Here is a 16,839-nt window from a genome sequence, read left to right on the forward strand (position 1 = left end):
GAACCCAGGTTGATATTCAGGGGCAGAAGTGGGAAGGGATGTGAGCGATTAAGGAGGATGCCAATTCTAATCAAAATACATGACTATCATTGAGGAATCAATTCGGATATGCAGAGTAGGAAAGAAAGAGGTTGCCTGAGGTCTTTGGGGAGGAGATCTCTGTTTGTGCCACGTGCTCTGAAGTGAAATGTGGGGAGGGGGAGGTCTGGCATGCTCTTTTCAGCCCATCCGTCTTCCCCCTAGGTTTTTTTTTTAATCAATTTTTTTATTGTGAATTTTAACCAAACCAAAAAACAAACAAGAAACATAAAAAAAACATTTTTTTAAATAACAACATATTCTAAAACCCTCAGTTCCAAATATTACAATATTCTAAAAAAAAAAGAGAGGAAAAAATAGGTTACACATAAACTTCAGTAAAAGCAGACCAGATATCCAAATATAAGTCCATTTGCTAGTTACTCAAGATAAATATCAGTCTTTTGGCAACCACAAGGGCGTGAAAGATATACCACTCTTACAGATGTTGCTAGCATTGTTAAGTCTTCAATCCACTGCATTACAGGTGGTGAGCTTTTATCCTTCCAGTATTGTCATATCAGTCTTTTGGCAAAAGGGCATGAAAGATCCATTTACGCTGACCATGTGTCACCTTCCAAACAACAGGTAAGTAATTTAAGAGAACATTTACATCAGTAAATATAAAAGAGCTTTCCAATACAAAATTTATCCATATAATAACTTCCTCCCAAAAGGAGGCAACTATTGGGCATTTCCAAAACATATAGATAAGAGAAGCATTCACTATATTACTCCTCCAACGATTAGGCGAATTTGACAAGCCATCTTTAAAGAGATGTTGTGGTGGCCAATAGACCTGAAACAAAAGTTTTTGCTGAATAAGATGTAACCGAAGATCCATAGAGAGATCCAATACAGATGCCAAAATGGCGGTCCATTGATTAAACAAAATAGGACATTCCAATTCCCTATTCCATTCCTTCTGTAAACCACATGTATCCTATTTGTTCGTTGATAATAAGGATTTCTTAAAAACGATAGAATGATGTCAGTACGAATCCAAGGCAAACCATTCAACATCACAGTAATTCAAGTCTATGCCCCAACCACTGATGCCGAAGAAGCTGAGGTTGATCGGTTCTATGAAGACCTACAACACCTTCTAGAACTAACACCAAAAAAAGATGTCCTCTTCATCATAGGGGATTGGAATGCTAAAGTAGGAAGTCAAGAAATCACCGGGATAACAGGCAGGCATGGCCTTGGTGCACAAAATGAAGCAGGACAAAGGCTAATACAGTTTTGCCAGGGGAACACGCTGATCATAGCAAACACTCTTTTTCAACAGCACAAGAGGCGACTCTACACATGGACATCACCAGATGGTCAATATTGAAATCAGATTATGTCCTTTGCAGTCAAAGATGGAGAAGCTCTATACAGTCAGTAAAAACAAGACCTGGAGATGACTGTGGCTCAGATCATGAGCTTCTTGTTGCAAAATTTCAGCTTAAATTGAAGAACGTAGGGAAAACCACTAAACCATTCCGGTATGACCTAAATCATATCCCTTATGAATATACAGTGGAGGTGAGGAATAGATTTCAGGGATTAGACCTGATAGACAGAGTGCCTGAGGAACTATGGACGGCGGTCCGTAACATTGTTCAGGAGGCAGCAACTAAGTCCATCCCAAAGAAAAAGAAATGCAAGAAAGCCAAGTGGCTGTCTGATGAGACTTTACAAGTAGCTGAAGAAAGAAGAGAAGTGAAAAGCAAGGGAGAAAGGGGAAGATATATCCAACTGAATGCAGAGTTCCAGAGAATAGCAAGGAGAGACAAGAAGGCCTTCTTAAATGAACAATGCAAAGAAATCGAGGAAAACAACAGAATGGGAAAGACTAGAGATCTCTTCAAGAAAATTGGAGATCTCAAGGGAACGTTTTGTGCAAAGACGGGCATGATAAAGGACAAAGAAGGCAGGGACCTAACAGAAGCAGATGAGATTAAGAAGAGGTGGCAAGAATACCCAGAAGAACTATACAGGAAAGATCTTAATGTCCCTGATAGCCATGATAGTGCAACCACTGAACTTGAGCCGGACATCCTCGAGAGTGAAGTCAAGTGGGCCTTAGGAAGCATTAGTAACAACAAAGCTAGCGGAGATGACAATATTCCAGCTGAGCTATTTAAAATCCTAAAAGATGATGCTGTTAAAGTGCTGCATTCAATATGCCAACAAATTTGGAACACTCAACAATGGCTGCAAGACTGGAAAAGGTCAGTTTACATTCCAATTCCAAAGAAGGGCAATGCCAAAGAATGTTCAAACTACCGCACAATTGTGCTCATTTTACATGCCAGCAAGGTGATGCTCAAAATCCTACAAGCTAGGCTTCAGCAGTATGCGAACCGAGAACTACCAGAAGTACAAGCTGGGTTTCGAAGAGGCAGAGGAACTAGAGATCAAATCGCCAACATTCGCTGGATCATGGAGAAAGCAAGAGAATTCCAGAAAAACGTCTATTTCTGCTTCATTGACTACGCTAAAGCCTTTGATTGTGTGGATCACAACAAACTGTGGCAAATTCTTAAAGTGATGGGAGTACCAGACCACCTTACCTGTCTCCTGAGAAACCTGTACGAGGGTCAAGAAGCAACAGTAAGAACCAGACATGGAACAACCGAGTGGTTCAAAATTGGGAAAGGAGTACGACAAGGCTGCATATTGTCACCCTGCTTATTTAACTTATATGCAGAGTACATCATGAGAAACGCTGGGTTGGATGAATCACAGGTCGGAATTAAGATTGCCGGGAGAATTATCAACAACCTCCAATATGCAGATGATGCCACCCAAATGGCAGAAAGCGAAGAGGATCTCAAGAGCCTGTTGTTGAGGGTGAAAGAGGAGAGTGCAAAAGCTGGTTTGAAACTCAACATTAAAAAAACGAAGATCATGGCATCCGGCCCCATCACTTCCTGGCATATAGAAGGGGAAGAAATGGAAGCTGTGACAGATTTTACTTTCTTGGGCTCCAAGATCACCACAGACGGTGACTGTAGCCATGAAATTAAAAGACGCTTGCTCCTTTGGGAGGAAAGCTATGGCCAACCTAGACAGCATAGTAAGAAGCAGAGACATCACCTTGCCGACAAAGGTCGGTCTAATCAAAGCTATGGTTTTCCCAGTAGTAATGTATGGCTGGAGAGCTGGACTATAAGGAAGGCTGAGCGCCGAAGAATTGATGCCTTCGAACTGTGGTGCTGGAGAAGACTGTTACGAGTCCCCTGGACTGCAAGGAGGTCAAATCAGTCCATCCTAAAGGAAATCAACCCTGACTGCTCATTGGAAGGACAGATACTGAAGCTGAAGCTCCAATATTTTGGCCACCTAATGCGAAGAGAAAACTCCCTGGAAAAGACCCTGATGCTGGGAAAGACTGAAGGCAAAAGGAGAAGGGACGACAGAGGATGAGATGGCTAGATAGCATCACCGATGCAATGAATATGAACTTGAGCACACTCCGGGAGAGAGCGCAGGACAGGAAGGCCTGGTGTGCTGTGGTCCATGGGGTCACGAAGAGTCAGACACGACCGAACGACTAAATAAAAAGGATTTATAACCATAGCTTAATGACCCACACATCTTTTCTCTGGCAGGCGGTGATTTGAGTTTGGGTAGCCCCCCCCCCCACCCCCGTCATCATGCCAGCTGTTCCATTCAGTTTGGGACTCCTCTTCCCCCAACGCATGAGGTGAGCTGGAGGAGACCCACCAGATCTCAGAAGGGAGAAACCGGAGCATCTGATCTGCTTGTGGGAGGAGACACCACTTTCACCTGCGGGGGAGGAGCCAGTCTTACCATCTATTTGTAAGATTGGTAAGATTTTGTCTTTGATTCGCTCCCTTCGTTCAAACTGTATTTATGTTGTACTGTCACCTTTTCAGAGAAATATTTTTTAAAAGCTGGGCAAACTCCAAATGAATCAGGTAAAACCAAATGTGAACAATCAGGATTTTCAAAGCTGTTTGAAACATACAATGAAGAGGCTAAGCAAAGTTATCCTGGGAGGCAGTTCAACAGTGTTGGGGCCACCACCAAGAAGGCCCTGCCTTGTTCCCTCCAACCTGATAGATAGTGCTGGTGGGCCCATGCGTAGGATTTCAAACTTAAGGACTCAGAGAGCTTGTGTGGGTGCAGTCAGCCCTTCAAACTCATTCTCCCAAGTGCGTTCTCTGATGAGTTGGATTTGGACTGAAACTCATTCCATGCTGCAAGCATTTCTGAGGGTGCTCCCAGGTATGAGTTATTTTGGGAGAAGTGACATTGATCTTCTCATGGACACTCTTTCCATATTCCACACAATGATGTGGTTTATCCCATATGAATTCTTTGATGCGAAATCAGGTTTATACTCCCATGGAAACTTATGTACTTCAAGCATGAATATCATTTCATAACATTATATCATTTTTACAGGGGCATGTGGTCACACTGAAGCTTTTTCCACTCTCCAAGCATTAATACAGCTTCTCTCATGAGTTCTTTGATGACTTCTGAGGTCTCTGCTAAAAATGAAGCTCTTTCCACATTCTGCACATTGATATGGTTTCTCCCCATGTTTCTTTCTCAGATGGGTTTTAAGGGTTGAATTATGTCCGAATCTTTTTCCACACTCCAGGTATTTACATTGGTCTCCCCTGTGTGAATCCTTTGATGAGAAGTGAGGCTTTTCTTCTGACTGAAGCGCTTTCCACAGTTCACACATTCATATGGTTTCTCCCCTGTGTGGGTTCTTTGATGTCTATTGAGGACACTGCTTGCACTGAATCTCCTTCCACACTCTACACATTCATATGGTCTCTCTCCTGTGTGAATTTTTTGATGAGAAGTGAGGTGTGGATTTTGACTGAAACGCTTTCCACAGTCTGCACATCCATATGGTTTCTCTCCTGTGTGAATTCTTTGATGAGAAGTGAGGCGTGTGCTCACACGGAAGCTCTTTCCACACTCCAAACATTTATATGGTTTCTCCCCTGTGTGAATTCTTTGATGAGAAGCGAGGTTTGTGCTCACACTGAAGCTCTTTCCACACTCCAAGCATTTATATGGTTTCTCCCCTATATGAGTTCTATGATGGTATGCGAGGTTTGAGCTCACACTGAAGCACTTTCCACACTCCAAGCATTTATATGGTTTTTCTCCTGTGTGAATTCTTTGATGGTAAGTGAGGCTTTTGCTTACACTGAAGCACTTTCCACACTCCAAGCATTTATATGGTTTCTCTCCTATGTGAACTCTTTGATGACAAATGAGGCTTTTGCCCGCACTAAAGCTCTTTCCACACTCCAAGCATTTATATGGTTTCTCCCCTGTGTGGGTACTTTGATGGGAAGTGAGATTTTTGATCTGACTGAAGCACCTTCCACACTCTAAGCATTCATATGGTTTTTTGCCCCTATGAATTCTTTGATGGGAAGTGAAGCTTTTGCTCACACTGAAGCACTTTCCACACTCCAAGCATTTATATGGTTTCTCTCCTGTGTGAATTCTTTGATGACAAATGAGGCTTTTGCCTACACTAAAGCTCTTTCCGCACTCCAAGCATTTATATGGTTTCTCCCCTGTGTGGGTTCTTTGATGAGAGGTGAGTTTTTTGTCCTGACTGAAGCACTTTCCACACTCTGCACATTCATACGGTTTCACCCTTGTGTGAATTCTTTGATGGGAAGTAAGGTATGCCCTTCGATTGAAGCACTTTCCACACTCTACACATTTATATGGTTTCTCTCCTGTGTGAATTCTGTGATGAGAAGTGAGGTCTGTGCTTCTTCTGAAGCATTTTCCACACTCTGCACATTTATATGGTTTCTCTCCTGTGTGAATTCTTTGATGAGAAGTGAGGTGTGCATTCTGACTGAAGCACTTTCCACAGTCTGCACATTCATATGGTTTCTCTCCTGTATGAATTCTATGATGTCTGCTGAGGCTTGTTCTCATACTGAATCTCTTTCCACACTCCAAGCATTTACACAATTTGTTACTTCCCTGAAAAGCTGAGGATTTCTTCCTTATCTTTTGATTTGCTCCAGTGTTTATTCTCTCACGTTCTGTTTGTTTACAGCCATCTTTCTGTGGTTGCTCTTCACGTGGGTCTCCCTCACTCTCGGCTTCCCATTCATCACCTCCTGCAATGAAGACAGGAAACTGCTAAGATGTCAGGGTGGACATTGAGCCCATAGAATCCCAGAGTAGTTCTAATGCTGAGGAAGAGCAGTCGCTCCTGGGAGAGGAGCGCGCTGCTCTTTCCCAGGACCAACAGCTGACAGAGTTTCCTCCCCCCCACATTCCTAGTTTAGTTAGCAGTCCAGGGAGTGACCGAGCACAGATAGCAGACTTAGTGGAGGCGTGCACTCAACGGCTGCGCCCCGAGGATCCAAGGGAAAAGGGAAGGGATTCTCCCTAGTCCTTATATTCAGGGGGTCTGCCAGTAATTGCCTTTCAAACGGGACCAACTATTCCAACTTAGGGCATAGGGATGCTGCTGCTCAGATCTAGTTGCTACCTGTAGAGTTGTTAAGTTGTAAAAGAAGAATAAAGCTTTGAAAAGAATCCCTTTGTCTGTGTCTGGACTTGGCTACTGGATTAGACTGAGAGAGCCCTCCAAGGAGCCCTTGACATAAGATTTAGAAAGAGAACATCAAATCACTGAACATCCTCAATGAATCCTCGTGATAAAGGGAGGAACTGAAAAGATCTGGACAGGAGGCAGGTCTTACCACGCATTTCGCAGCCTGTCTTGACTGGCATTATCTGACAGGAGCTTTGATATGGAACGTGAACCCGGAGCCCGTTGAGACATGCAGCTCATAAGTTCACAGGTTCAGACATGACGCTTAAGGTGAGCCAGTGTGGGGTGGTGGTTATTGCCTCGGGAGCTCTGGGTTCTAGTTCCCTGTCAGCCATGAAGCTCACTGGGTGACTTTAGGTCAGTCACTGACCCTCAGCCTAAGCTTGTTCCCAGGTTTGTTGTGAGGATAAAACAGAGAGGAGGAAGACCATGTAACCTACCTTGGAGACCTTCCAAAAGGAAAAAAGGAAGGATACAAATGTAATAATAAATAAATTTTACCACATGTAGCCGCCTTGAGTTCCATAATGGAAGAAAGGGGGGATATAAATGTAATAAATGAAAAACAACAAAAATAAATAAATAGGTAGACTTTTAAGGGCTGTACCACAAGATTAGACATTAATTGAGCAATTTGACTTTCAGAGCCCCCTCCCAGCCAAGAGCATCTTGAATATTAGGCCAGGAGCCTGAGAGTCGCAAACAGATCAGTTCGATGGAGGTCAACATGAGAACAGCCAGGAAAACAGGAAAGACACTGGAAGTTAACACTGGCTAAGTGAGCCAACTTAGTGTCTCTTAGGGAGACCTGGGTGGATCCAGGGAGCAGATTCCTGGCAGTGTCTCTCACCCTTGGCAGAACAGAAGCATTAGGTTTGGTGGTGTCTATCAGATTCGACCTGGAATCCCATTGGGCAATTTCCTAGTTTTATGCTTGCAGACGGAGTGGTGGGCTCTCGACAGAGAACGTGGATTCCATTAGTGTACCTGACACAATCACAGTCTCCCTGCCTGATGGAGGTGGTCTGGTGTGCAGTGTTGTGGTCCACACAGGTTAGGTGAGATTTCAATATTCACACCAAGACCATCTCGTCTGACGAGACTTGGGATTTCATTGCCTCCACACCCATCAGGGGTCTGTCTGACTTTGGCAGTACACAGTCTTGAGTTTGCATTTTGCCAAACGATGTGGATGTGGGGGCTGTGCATAGCATAATTTGTTGTCATGGATACATCCTTATGTGAGAGCACTGAGACGTGAAAAATGGGATTGGACAAATTCTTCTACAGGAAGGACAGGGAAGGGTGTACTGGGGGAGGTGTTGCCCTGCACGTCAGAGCAGGCATAGTGTCGAGCGGACTAGAACACCTACGAGGGGTAGGCTCTTCCACAGAAGCGCTGTGGGTGACCATACCAGCCCCCACAATGAATTTAGTGCTGGGAACGTGCTACTGTCCTCCAGACCAGAATGCTCAGAGTGACCCTGAGATGGGAAACGAAATCATGGAGGCGTCCAAACAAGGTAGCAGTAGTGGGTGACTTCAATTACCCCCACATTGACTGGATCAATGCATGTTCCAGTCACGACAAAGAGGTTAAATTTCTCAATGCCCTAAACAATTGTGCCCTAGAAGAGCTGGTCATGGAATTGACCAGAGGGGAGGTGACCTTGGACTCAATCCGAACTGATGTTGCCCAGTACCTAGTATGAGATGTAAATGTGGTTGAACCAATTGGAAACAGTGACCACAGTGCTATCAGATTTAATAGAGATTTAAGTGGAAAATTGCCCAGGAAGTCCAACTCAGTCACATGTGACTTCAAAAGAGGAAACTTCTCTAAAATGAGGGAACTGGTGAAAAGGAAGTTAAAAGGGGGAATCAAGAGGATTAAATCCCTTCAAAATGCTTGGAGATTACTCAAAATCACAGTAACAAAAGCCCAGCTAAAATGTATACCACAGGTTAGGAAGGGTAACTCCAAGTCCAAGAGGGTGCCGGTATGTTTAACAAGCAGTGTCAAGGAAGCTATTAGAGAAAAGCAGGCTTCCTTCAGAAAATGGAAGTCTTGTCCAATTGAGGAAAACAAAGGGAGCACAAGCTTGCACAAGGGCGATGCAAGCAGACAATAAGAGATGCAAAAGTGAAGTTTGAAGAGCATATCGCTAACAATGTCAAGGCTAACGATAAAGAATTATTTAAATATATTAAAAGCAGGAAACCAGCTAGGGAGGCAGTTGGACCACTGGATGAAAATGGCGTTAAAGGAGTACTGAAGGAGGGCAAGGGGATTGCAGAGAAGCTGAATGAATTCCTTTCATCCATCTTCACTGCAGAAGATATAGGACAGATACTTGTGCCTGAACTGATGTTTTCAAGAAGAGAGTCTAAGGAATTGAGGCAAATAGTGCTGACAAAAGATGAAGTTCTCAACCTTATGGATAAACTGAAAACAAATAAATCACTGGGCCCAAATGGTGATTCATGCAACATGTCCCTAAGATCCGCCTCTATACCAGAGGACTGGAAGATGGCCAATGTAACACCAATTTTCAAAAAGGGATCCAGGAGGGATCTGGGAAATTACAGGCCAGTTAGCTTAACATCTGTTACAAGTAAATTGGTTGATGGCATTATTAAAGATAAAATTAGTAAGCATATAGAAGGACAAGCCCTGCTGAAAAAGAATCAACATGGCTTCTGCAAAGGTCAGTCCTGTGTCACTAACCTTTTAGAGTTCTTTGAGAGTGTCAATAAACATGTAGATGGGGGGATCCAGTAGACACTGTTTACTTGAACTTCCAAAAGATTTTTGACAAGCTCCCTCACCAAAGACTCCTGAGTAAGTGTAGCAGTCATGCAATCAGAGGACAGGTCCTCTTATGGATCAGTAACTGGTTAAAGAACAGAAAGCAGAGAGTAGGAAGAAATGGTAAATTCTCCCAATAGAGGGAAGTAAATAGTGGGGTCCCACAGGGATCTGTTATTGGGGCCAATGGTTTTCAACCTGTTCATAAATGATCTGGAATTAGGAGTGAGCAGTGAAGTGGCCAGGTTTGCCAATGGCACCAAATCAGTTAGGGTGGTCTTCACCAAGGGACTGTGAGGAGCTTCAAAAGGATCTCTCCAAACTGGGAGAATGGGCATCCAAATGGCCAATGAGGTTCAGTGTAAGCAAGTGAAAAGTGATACACGTTGGGGCAAAAAATCCCAACTTCAAGTATAACCTGATGGGATCTGAGCTAGCAGTGACCGACCAAGAAAGAGATCTTGGGGCTATGGTGGACAGCTCAATGAAGATGTCAACCCAGTGTGCGGCTGCTGTAAAAAGGCGAACTCCATGTTAGGCATAATTAGAAAAGGAACTGAGAATAAAACTCCCAATATCATACTGCCCTTATACAAATCTATGGTGCGACCACACTTGGAATACTGTGTCCAGTTCTTGTCACCATACCTAAAAAAAGATACTGTAGAGCTGGAAAAAGTGCAGAAGAGGGCCACTAAAATGATCAAGGGGCTGGAGCATCTCCCCTATGAGGGAAGATTACAACAGCTGAGATTGTTTAGCTTGGAAAAAAGGAGGGTGAGGGGAGACACGACAGAGGTCTACAAAATTATGCATGGTGTGGAGAATGTGGATAGGGAGACATTTTTCTCCCTCTCTCATAATACTAGAACTCACAGGCGTCATCCTGTGAAGCTGACTGGTGGGAGATTCAGGACAGATAAAAGGCAGGACTCCTTCACGCAGTGCATAGTTAAACTATGGAATTCGCTACCACAGGATGTAGTGATGGCCGCCCATTTGGATGGCTTTAAAAGGGGGCTAGACAAATTCCTGGAGGAGAAGGCTATCCATGGCTAGTAGTCTTGATGGCTGTGTGCTACCCCCAGTACCAGAGGCAGTAAGCCTATGTATAGAACACGGGTGGGAGGGTGCTGTTGCACTCCTGTCCTGCTTGTGGGTTCCGTGGGCAGCTGGCTGGCCACTGCGTGAGCACAACCTTGCCCATATCCAGCACGGATCTTCTTATCTTCTTCTGACCATTGCTTCTAGATCACTTTGGCCTACTGCTATACTGAGGAACTGGGGGAGATAAAATGACGGGGACAGCAGTGGCTGAAAATTCATGGGAAGTCCAACCAAACATAGCTTTTTAGAACTTGGGTGGTGACTGTGGATATCACAACAGCCTCAGAGTTGGGTCTGGCAGAACCTGTTCTATCCAAAGCCAACAGAGTGGACCTGGTGTTACCAATTTGCTCTCACATCTGACAGCCATTCAGACTGGTTGCGATATCTATTGTGGACAAGTGCTAGGATGAGGCTGTGGCTTCACATCCATCTAATAACCATACTAGCTCCTAGGTTTGTTCATGCAGCAACTGAAAACAGCGATGTTGAGCATTAAAACTACTAAATGATCAGTGTTCCAGATACATGAAAGACCCCTTTCTCCCACATGAGCTCACCCACACATTAAAATGGGTCTGTGGCTGCCCAGCTCTGCAGACCCTATCTGAGGCATGTCAGCAAACCTGTATTTCTGGACTTACTTTCAGTGGTCTGGGGAGCTGTGGACAAGGAGAAGGCCCACAAAGCCTGGACTCCCTGTGAGCTAAAACATGGGCTCATAAACACCATGATGGTTTTCCTTTGATGGTTTTCCTTCAGGTTTTCCTCAAGAACATCATGATGGTTAATATATGCTTTAAGAAATATTAACAACTTCTGAGGGATGATTTAAGAAATGTTAACAATATCTGAGAACATCTGAGGACCTGTAAGATCTGTTTGAGAGAAACATGTCTGCGCCGAGGAGAAGAAAGGAGCTGGCATCAACTCCCCCCGCGCCCCCTGTGTCAAAAGTTTCAAGAACAGAAGATATAGGGGAACTATTTACTCTGATAAAGACTTTATCTTTGCAATTTCCAGAGCAAGTCAAAAGGCTGGATTTAATCCAAAATTCCATCACCACCTTGCAAGGAGCTGTAGATTTAATTAATGCGTCACGGCAAAAAATGGAGACGAAAATTAATGAGCTTGAAGACCGAGTGGCAGGAAATGAAACTTTTGAAACAAAGGAAATCAACCCTGAGTGCTCATTGGAAGGACAGATACTGAAGCTGAAGCTCCAATATTTTGGCCACCAAATGCGAAGAGAAAACTCCCTGGAAAAGACCCTGATGCTGGGAAAGATTGAAGGCAAAAGGAGAAGGGGACGGAGGATGAGATGGCTAGATAGCACCACTGATGGAATGAATATGAATTTGAGCACACTCCAGGAGAGAACGAAGGACAGGAAGGCCTGGCGTGCTGTGGTCCATGGGGTCATGAAGAGTTGGACACGACTTAACGACTGAACAACAACAACAAAATGCCATCATCACTGAATGCTATTACTTTTTATATTTTATTAATACTTTTATGATAGTCACAATGTAACAGCTTCCTTCCATTTATTATGCCTTAATAATTTTTAATTCCATATATTGTAGATTTTGTACCATGTCTTCACCGTTTTTCATTAAAACATTTGACTTTTCACCTTCTTGTCTGCTATTTCAATGAAGTTTAAACTAATTTTAGTCTGGTTCCAACTTAATGATCACTTACCATATGGTCACCAGAGCAAATTTAAAAAGAAGGAATAAAGGTATATCCCCTATCAGAAGTGCAAGGCCTTCTCAGCAGTGGCCCCAATGCTGTGAAAGTCTCTGCCAAGGGACACACACCTCCCCCATCCTCCTCTCTTATCCTGTAGGCAGTAGGCTAAGGCAGGGCTGTACCATCAGGCCTCTGGGATTCTATGATGGCTCCCGTCTGTATCAGTATTTCTAGAAGCTCCTAATATTTCCTGAGGTTTTAATGTCCAGATGCTGATTGTTAAATTCTTGTTTTGAGGATGTTGCGGTTTAACATTTAGTAGTGAAGTCCAAGCATTGCTAGACACTTGTGGATGTATATCTTTCAATATGGAAAGGTGAAATATGAATGTTATAAGGGGCATGTTTACACAGGAAGAAGTCCTACGGCCAGGAGGTTTTTCTGTTTAAATGTACACAAGATTGTGCACTATGTCAAAACAAATACATACATCCTGTGAAACTGGAAGATGGAGACTTGACGTGCTGAAACACACATAATGTGCAAAACCCCTAAGATTAGATAGCTGCAGTTGTAGACAAGATATTATTACCAACCAGGGAAAGATGGAGCCTTACCAAGAAAGGCCACACTCCCAGAATTCTCCTCCATGACTTCCTGATGCAGAGCTCTCTGGTCAGGATCCAGCAGAGCCCACTCCTCCTCCGTGAAAGACACAGCCACCTCCTCAAAGGCCACCAGACCCTGAAAGGAAAGGGAAACATGCCCTCCTCAGAGATTCCATGAATATTACAGATGAGCCAAAACCTAAACACTAATTCAGGTGAGGTGAAGGGTGATGATTCTCAGCATCTCATACGTGCCCTATTCTCTTCTTTTGTTCCCACGGGCCCCCAAAGATGGGGGGAAATGTGATCTAAACCTTCACGGGAGGCACTCACAGCCTTCCAAGTGGGCAACTTTGACAGAAGCAAAGAGAAGGAGGGAGATTTGTTCAGGCCCAAGGAGGTGAGCCGAGGACAGAGGTTGCTGCTCCTGCATGTCTCCCCAGTAATTCTTCCCACTACCTGATAGGGGTCCAGGGCAGCTGTTTCCCCTCTACGGCAAAGAAGAGATGGCTGGATATGTATTGCCGGCATCCTCCTTTCACCTGTAGGAGACAAAAGGGGTGGGAAACCAGGAGCAACCATTTGTCTCAGAGATTCAACCATGCATGTCTAAGTACACAAGGGCATTGATCCTCTGCTGCTTATACCCATTTTTAAAATTTCAGTTGTGTGAAAATACATATCTCCCTATTGGGGTCCTTGACCAGAAATCACAGTACTGGTTTCCATGTATAATGTCTTCAAGTGTTGATAGTAAACACATTTCTGTGGGAAAGGATGACATTCAGTGTCACTCCCCCCACCCACCCCTCAAGCCCTCCAAATATTTAGAGGAATCAAAAAGGATTGCATGGACTTCGTGCAGACTCCAGAGAGGGAAACCAAACTGAACTATGTTCCAGTAATCCTCACCCTGCATGATGGCTCCTGCATCACCCTCCAGCACAATCCTCCTTTGCAGTGGGCTCTGTCTGCTGCTGGAAGGAGCCTGCTCTGCCTCAGGGAAATCAGTGCCCAGTTCTGCAATCAGACCCTGCTCCTGAAACAGCAATGAAAATCCAGGACATGCAATGGGGAGGAGGATTAGAAAAGGAATGGTACTAGAGGCGAAGACCTTGGACAATTAGAAGAACGTTTTACTATATCCCCCCTCACATTGTTCACCCGTCAGAGATATCAAGAAGAAAGGCTCTTACCTGCTCTTCTTCTTGTTTCTTGTCCTCTGCCTGGCTCAGGAGGAAACCCTCTGCCAGGGCCACCGCCTGGGAACTGGTCTCTGCTCTGCATTCTCTCACCCAGTTCCCTATCTCCATGGGCAGGATGGTCAGGAACTGTTCCAAGATCACGAGGTCCAGCATCTGGGATTTTGTGTGCCTCTCTGGTTTCAGCCACTGATGGCAGAGATCATGGAGTCGGCTGCAGACCTCTCGGGGCCCCTCAGCCTCCTGGTAGCAGAACTGCCGGAAATGCTGCCTCTGTACTTCAGGGCAGAGGAGCTGTTCTCCCAGGATTCTCTGCACCGTTCTTTCCCAGAACTCCCCACTGCTTCCAGTTGTGGTGGTACCAGGCCCTCTTCCTGCTCCTGGGTGGTCACCTGAGTCTTTCTCTTCCATCTCGGATCTCTGCTCCAAGGAACCCTCTGATGGGGCCAAAGAAACTCCTCCCTTTTCTGGCACTTTCTGTCTCAAGGCCAATGGGAGTTGCTACCATGTCCTGCAAAGAGGGATGACTCCAGCTAGCAACCAGGTCACCTCCCAGAACGAAAGGCTGGTGAACACCAAGGACCAAAGAGGCAGCAGAGACGGCTGGAGGGTCCTTCCCCCAAGGGCCAGAGGCACCAAAGCCCTCACTCTGGTGGAGGGTCTCAAGATGCAGCTTCCCACCCACTGGTCTGTCCTTATCAACTCCCCCTGCACAAACCCACCCTGTCTCAGTCTCTCTCTGAGCCTTCCCCCCTTCTCCACCCTCTCCCTCCCTTCAATTCTCAGGCGAGCACCGTTTCCCACAAGTCTCACATACCCAGAGAAACAGCATGTTGTAGTGGTTAGAGTGTTGGACTGGGACTCGGGAGATCCAGGTTCTAGCCCCAACTCAGCCACAAAGCTCATTGGGTCACTTTGGGCCAGTCACTGACTCTCAGCTTAACCTCACAGGGTTGTTGTAAGGGTAACAAGGAGAGGGGGAGGCCCATGTGAGCCTGGCAAGAGGGGAAAAGTGGTGAGGGGGATATACATGTAATCAAGAAATATACGCTAAGCTACCTTGAAACCCATTCACATTAGGGCTCTCAATTAAGGAGTTGGTTTCTGCGGAGGTTTTGGAGCTTATTATATCTGTCTCTCCAGAAGTGCCCGATTGGTGAGTTTGGTTGATTTGGCTCACTTGGAAGTGTCCATTTTTCTTCAATACAGACTATGGCCCGGAACGGGTATCGGAACATGGTTTCTGCTGACGTTTTGTGGCTTATGGCATCACTCCCATGGACTTATGTGTGACGGGCGAGTTTGGTTGCTTTCGCTCATTCGGATGTGTCAGTCTGGGGCCATTCCGTTGTGTTCCGGATGTGTTCTAGGCATTATGGGGTTAATAATAATACAATATTGCACGGGTTTTAGCCCTAAAATATTGTTCTGCAGTGCTTCTAACACATGCTCCTATTTTTGCCATGCATTTTTTTTTTAATATAAACGGGCCGGTCCGTCCCGGCTTTTGCACCGTCCCCGAACCGCTCTTGTCAGCGGCCAAGGTGAGGATAACCCCCAGCCTTTTTCTCTCCAATGGCTGGCTCCGGTTTCAGTCTGGCTTGGTCTTCTCCTCCCCGCCTCCTTGGGGGTCATCGCACCCCCTCGTGACTTTCCCAGGCACAGCCCCCCCCCCCCCGCAGCCCTGGCACTCCCCCACCCAAATGCCCAGGTGGGGCTGGAGCAAACTCACCTGCTCCCCGAAGGGAGACCCGGGTGCGCCTGAGCTGCTCCGGACAGGAGAGGCTCCGCTTTCCTCTGCGCGGGAGGAGTCAGCACAGGAAGGGATTTCGGGGGGAGGGGCGCGGGCGGGGGACCCTCCTCCTCCCCCCGCCCCTTCCTCTCCAGGAGTCGAGCGCAGCCATTCGGCCCCGGAAAGCCGAGCCAGCGCTGGGCCTCCTCTCGCTGTCTCTCTCTGAGCAGGGGCGAAGGAAACGCGCCTTGCACCAGCCGGGAAGGGAAGGCTCCGCTTGCGACCTGTAGATGCATGTAACCGTTTGTGCTTGCTGGGTTCCGCCCCCCTCACCTGCCCCGTCAAGAAAATGCGGCGGAATGGGCAATAATGGCGAACGCGCGTCAGTGTTGTTGTTGTGCAGTTGTGTCCGACTCTTCGTGACCCCGTGGACCACAGCACGCCAGGCCTTCCTGTCCTGCGCTCTCTCCCGGAGCGTGCTCAAGTCCATATTCATTGCATCCGTGATGCTATCTAGCCATCTCATCCTCTGCCGTCCCCTTCTCCTTTTGCCTTCTGCCTTCCCCAGCATCAGGGTCCTTTCCAGGGAGTTTTCTCTTCGCATTAGGTGGCCAAAATATTGGAGCTTCAGCTTCAGTATCTGTCCTTCCAATGAGCACTCAGGGTTGATTTCCTTTAGGATGGACTGATTTGACCTCCTTGCAGTCCAGGGGACTCGTAAGAGTCTTCTCCAGCACCACAGTTCGAAAGCATCGATTCTTCGGCGCTCAGCCTTCCTTATAGTCCAGCTCTCACAGCCATACATTACTACTGGGAAAACCATAGCTTTGATTAGACGGACCTTTGTCGGCAAGGTGATGTCTCTGCTTCTTACTATGCTGTCTAGGTGTGCCATAGCTTTCCTCCCAAGGAGCAAGCGTCTTTTAATTTCATGGCTACAGTCACCGTCTGCGGTGATCTTGGAGCCCAAGAAAGTAAAATCTGTCACTGCTTCCATTTCTTCCCCTTCCATATGCCAGGAAGTGATGGGG

At 45.9% G+C, this 16,839-nt stretch overlaps 2 protein-coding genes across 2 annotated transcripts in view; one reads left to right on the plus strand and one right to left on the minus strand.

Moving 5' to 3' along the window:
* Window positions 1-16,839, plus strand: part of LOC146356171 (uncharacterized) — a 277,120-nt gene that overhangs the window by 194,404 nt on the left and 65,877 nt on the right. The gene's annotated exons all lie outside the window — the stretch shown is intronic.
* Window positions 310-16,219, minus strand: LOC146356179 (uncharacterized). The gene is made up of 7 exons (XM_084831411.1): window positions 15,809-16,219; window positions 15,136-15,442; window positions 14,071-14,587; window positions 13,787-13,913; window positions 13,334-13,416; window positions 12,884-13,010; window positions 310-6,212 (listed from the first exon to the last, which is right to left on the minus strand). The coding sequence occupies exons 3-7, from the start codon at window positions 14,485-14,487 to the stop codon at window positions 4,654-4,656; spliced, it is 2,313 nt and encodes a 770-aa protein (XP_084687537.1). The 5' UTR covers window positions 14,488-14,587; window positions 15,136-15,442; window positions 15,809-16,219; the 3' UTR covers window positions 310-4,653.

The sequence above is a fragment of the Heloderma suspectum genome, chromosome 2 (genome assembly GCF_057233095.1).
Source record: "Heloderma suspectum isolate Gila_16-S chromosome 2, 16-S_ref, whole genome shotgun sequence".
NCBI classification, from domain to species: Eukaryota; Metazoa; Chordata; class Lepidosauria; order Squamata; family Helodermatidae; genus Heloderma; species Heloderma suspectum.

Excerpts from the sequence above, each read along its gene's own strand:
- LOC146356179 (XM_084831411.1), bottom strand. The coding sequence starts at position 14,487 with ATGGAAGAGAAAGACTCAGGTGACCACCCAGGAGCAGGAAGAGGGCCT. Across the intron at positions 13,417-13,786 it reads TGCAGGAGCCATCATGCAGG|GTGAAAGGAGGATGCCGGCA; the intron begins GTGAGGATTACT and ends TGTCTCCTACAG. Across the intron at positions 13,011-13,333 it reads CTGCCCTGGACCCCTATCAG|GGTCTGGTGGCCTTTGAGGA; the intron begins GTAGTGGGAAGA and ends CTTTCCTTTCAG.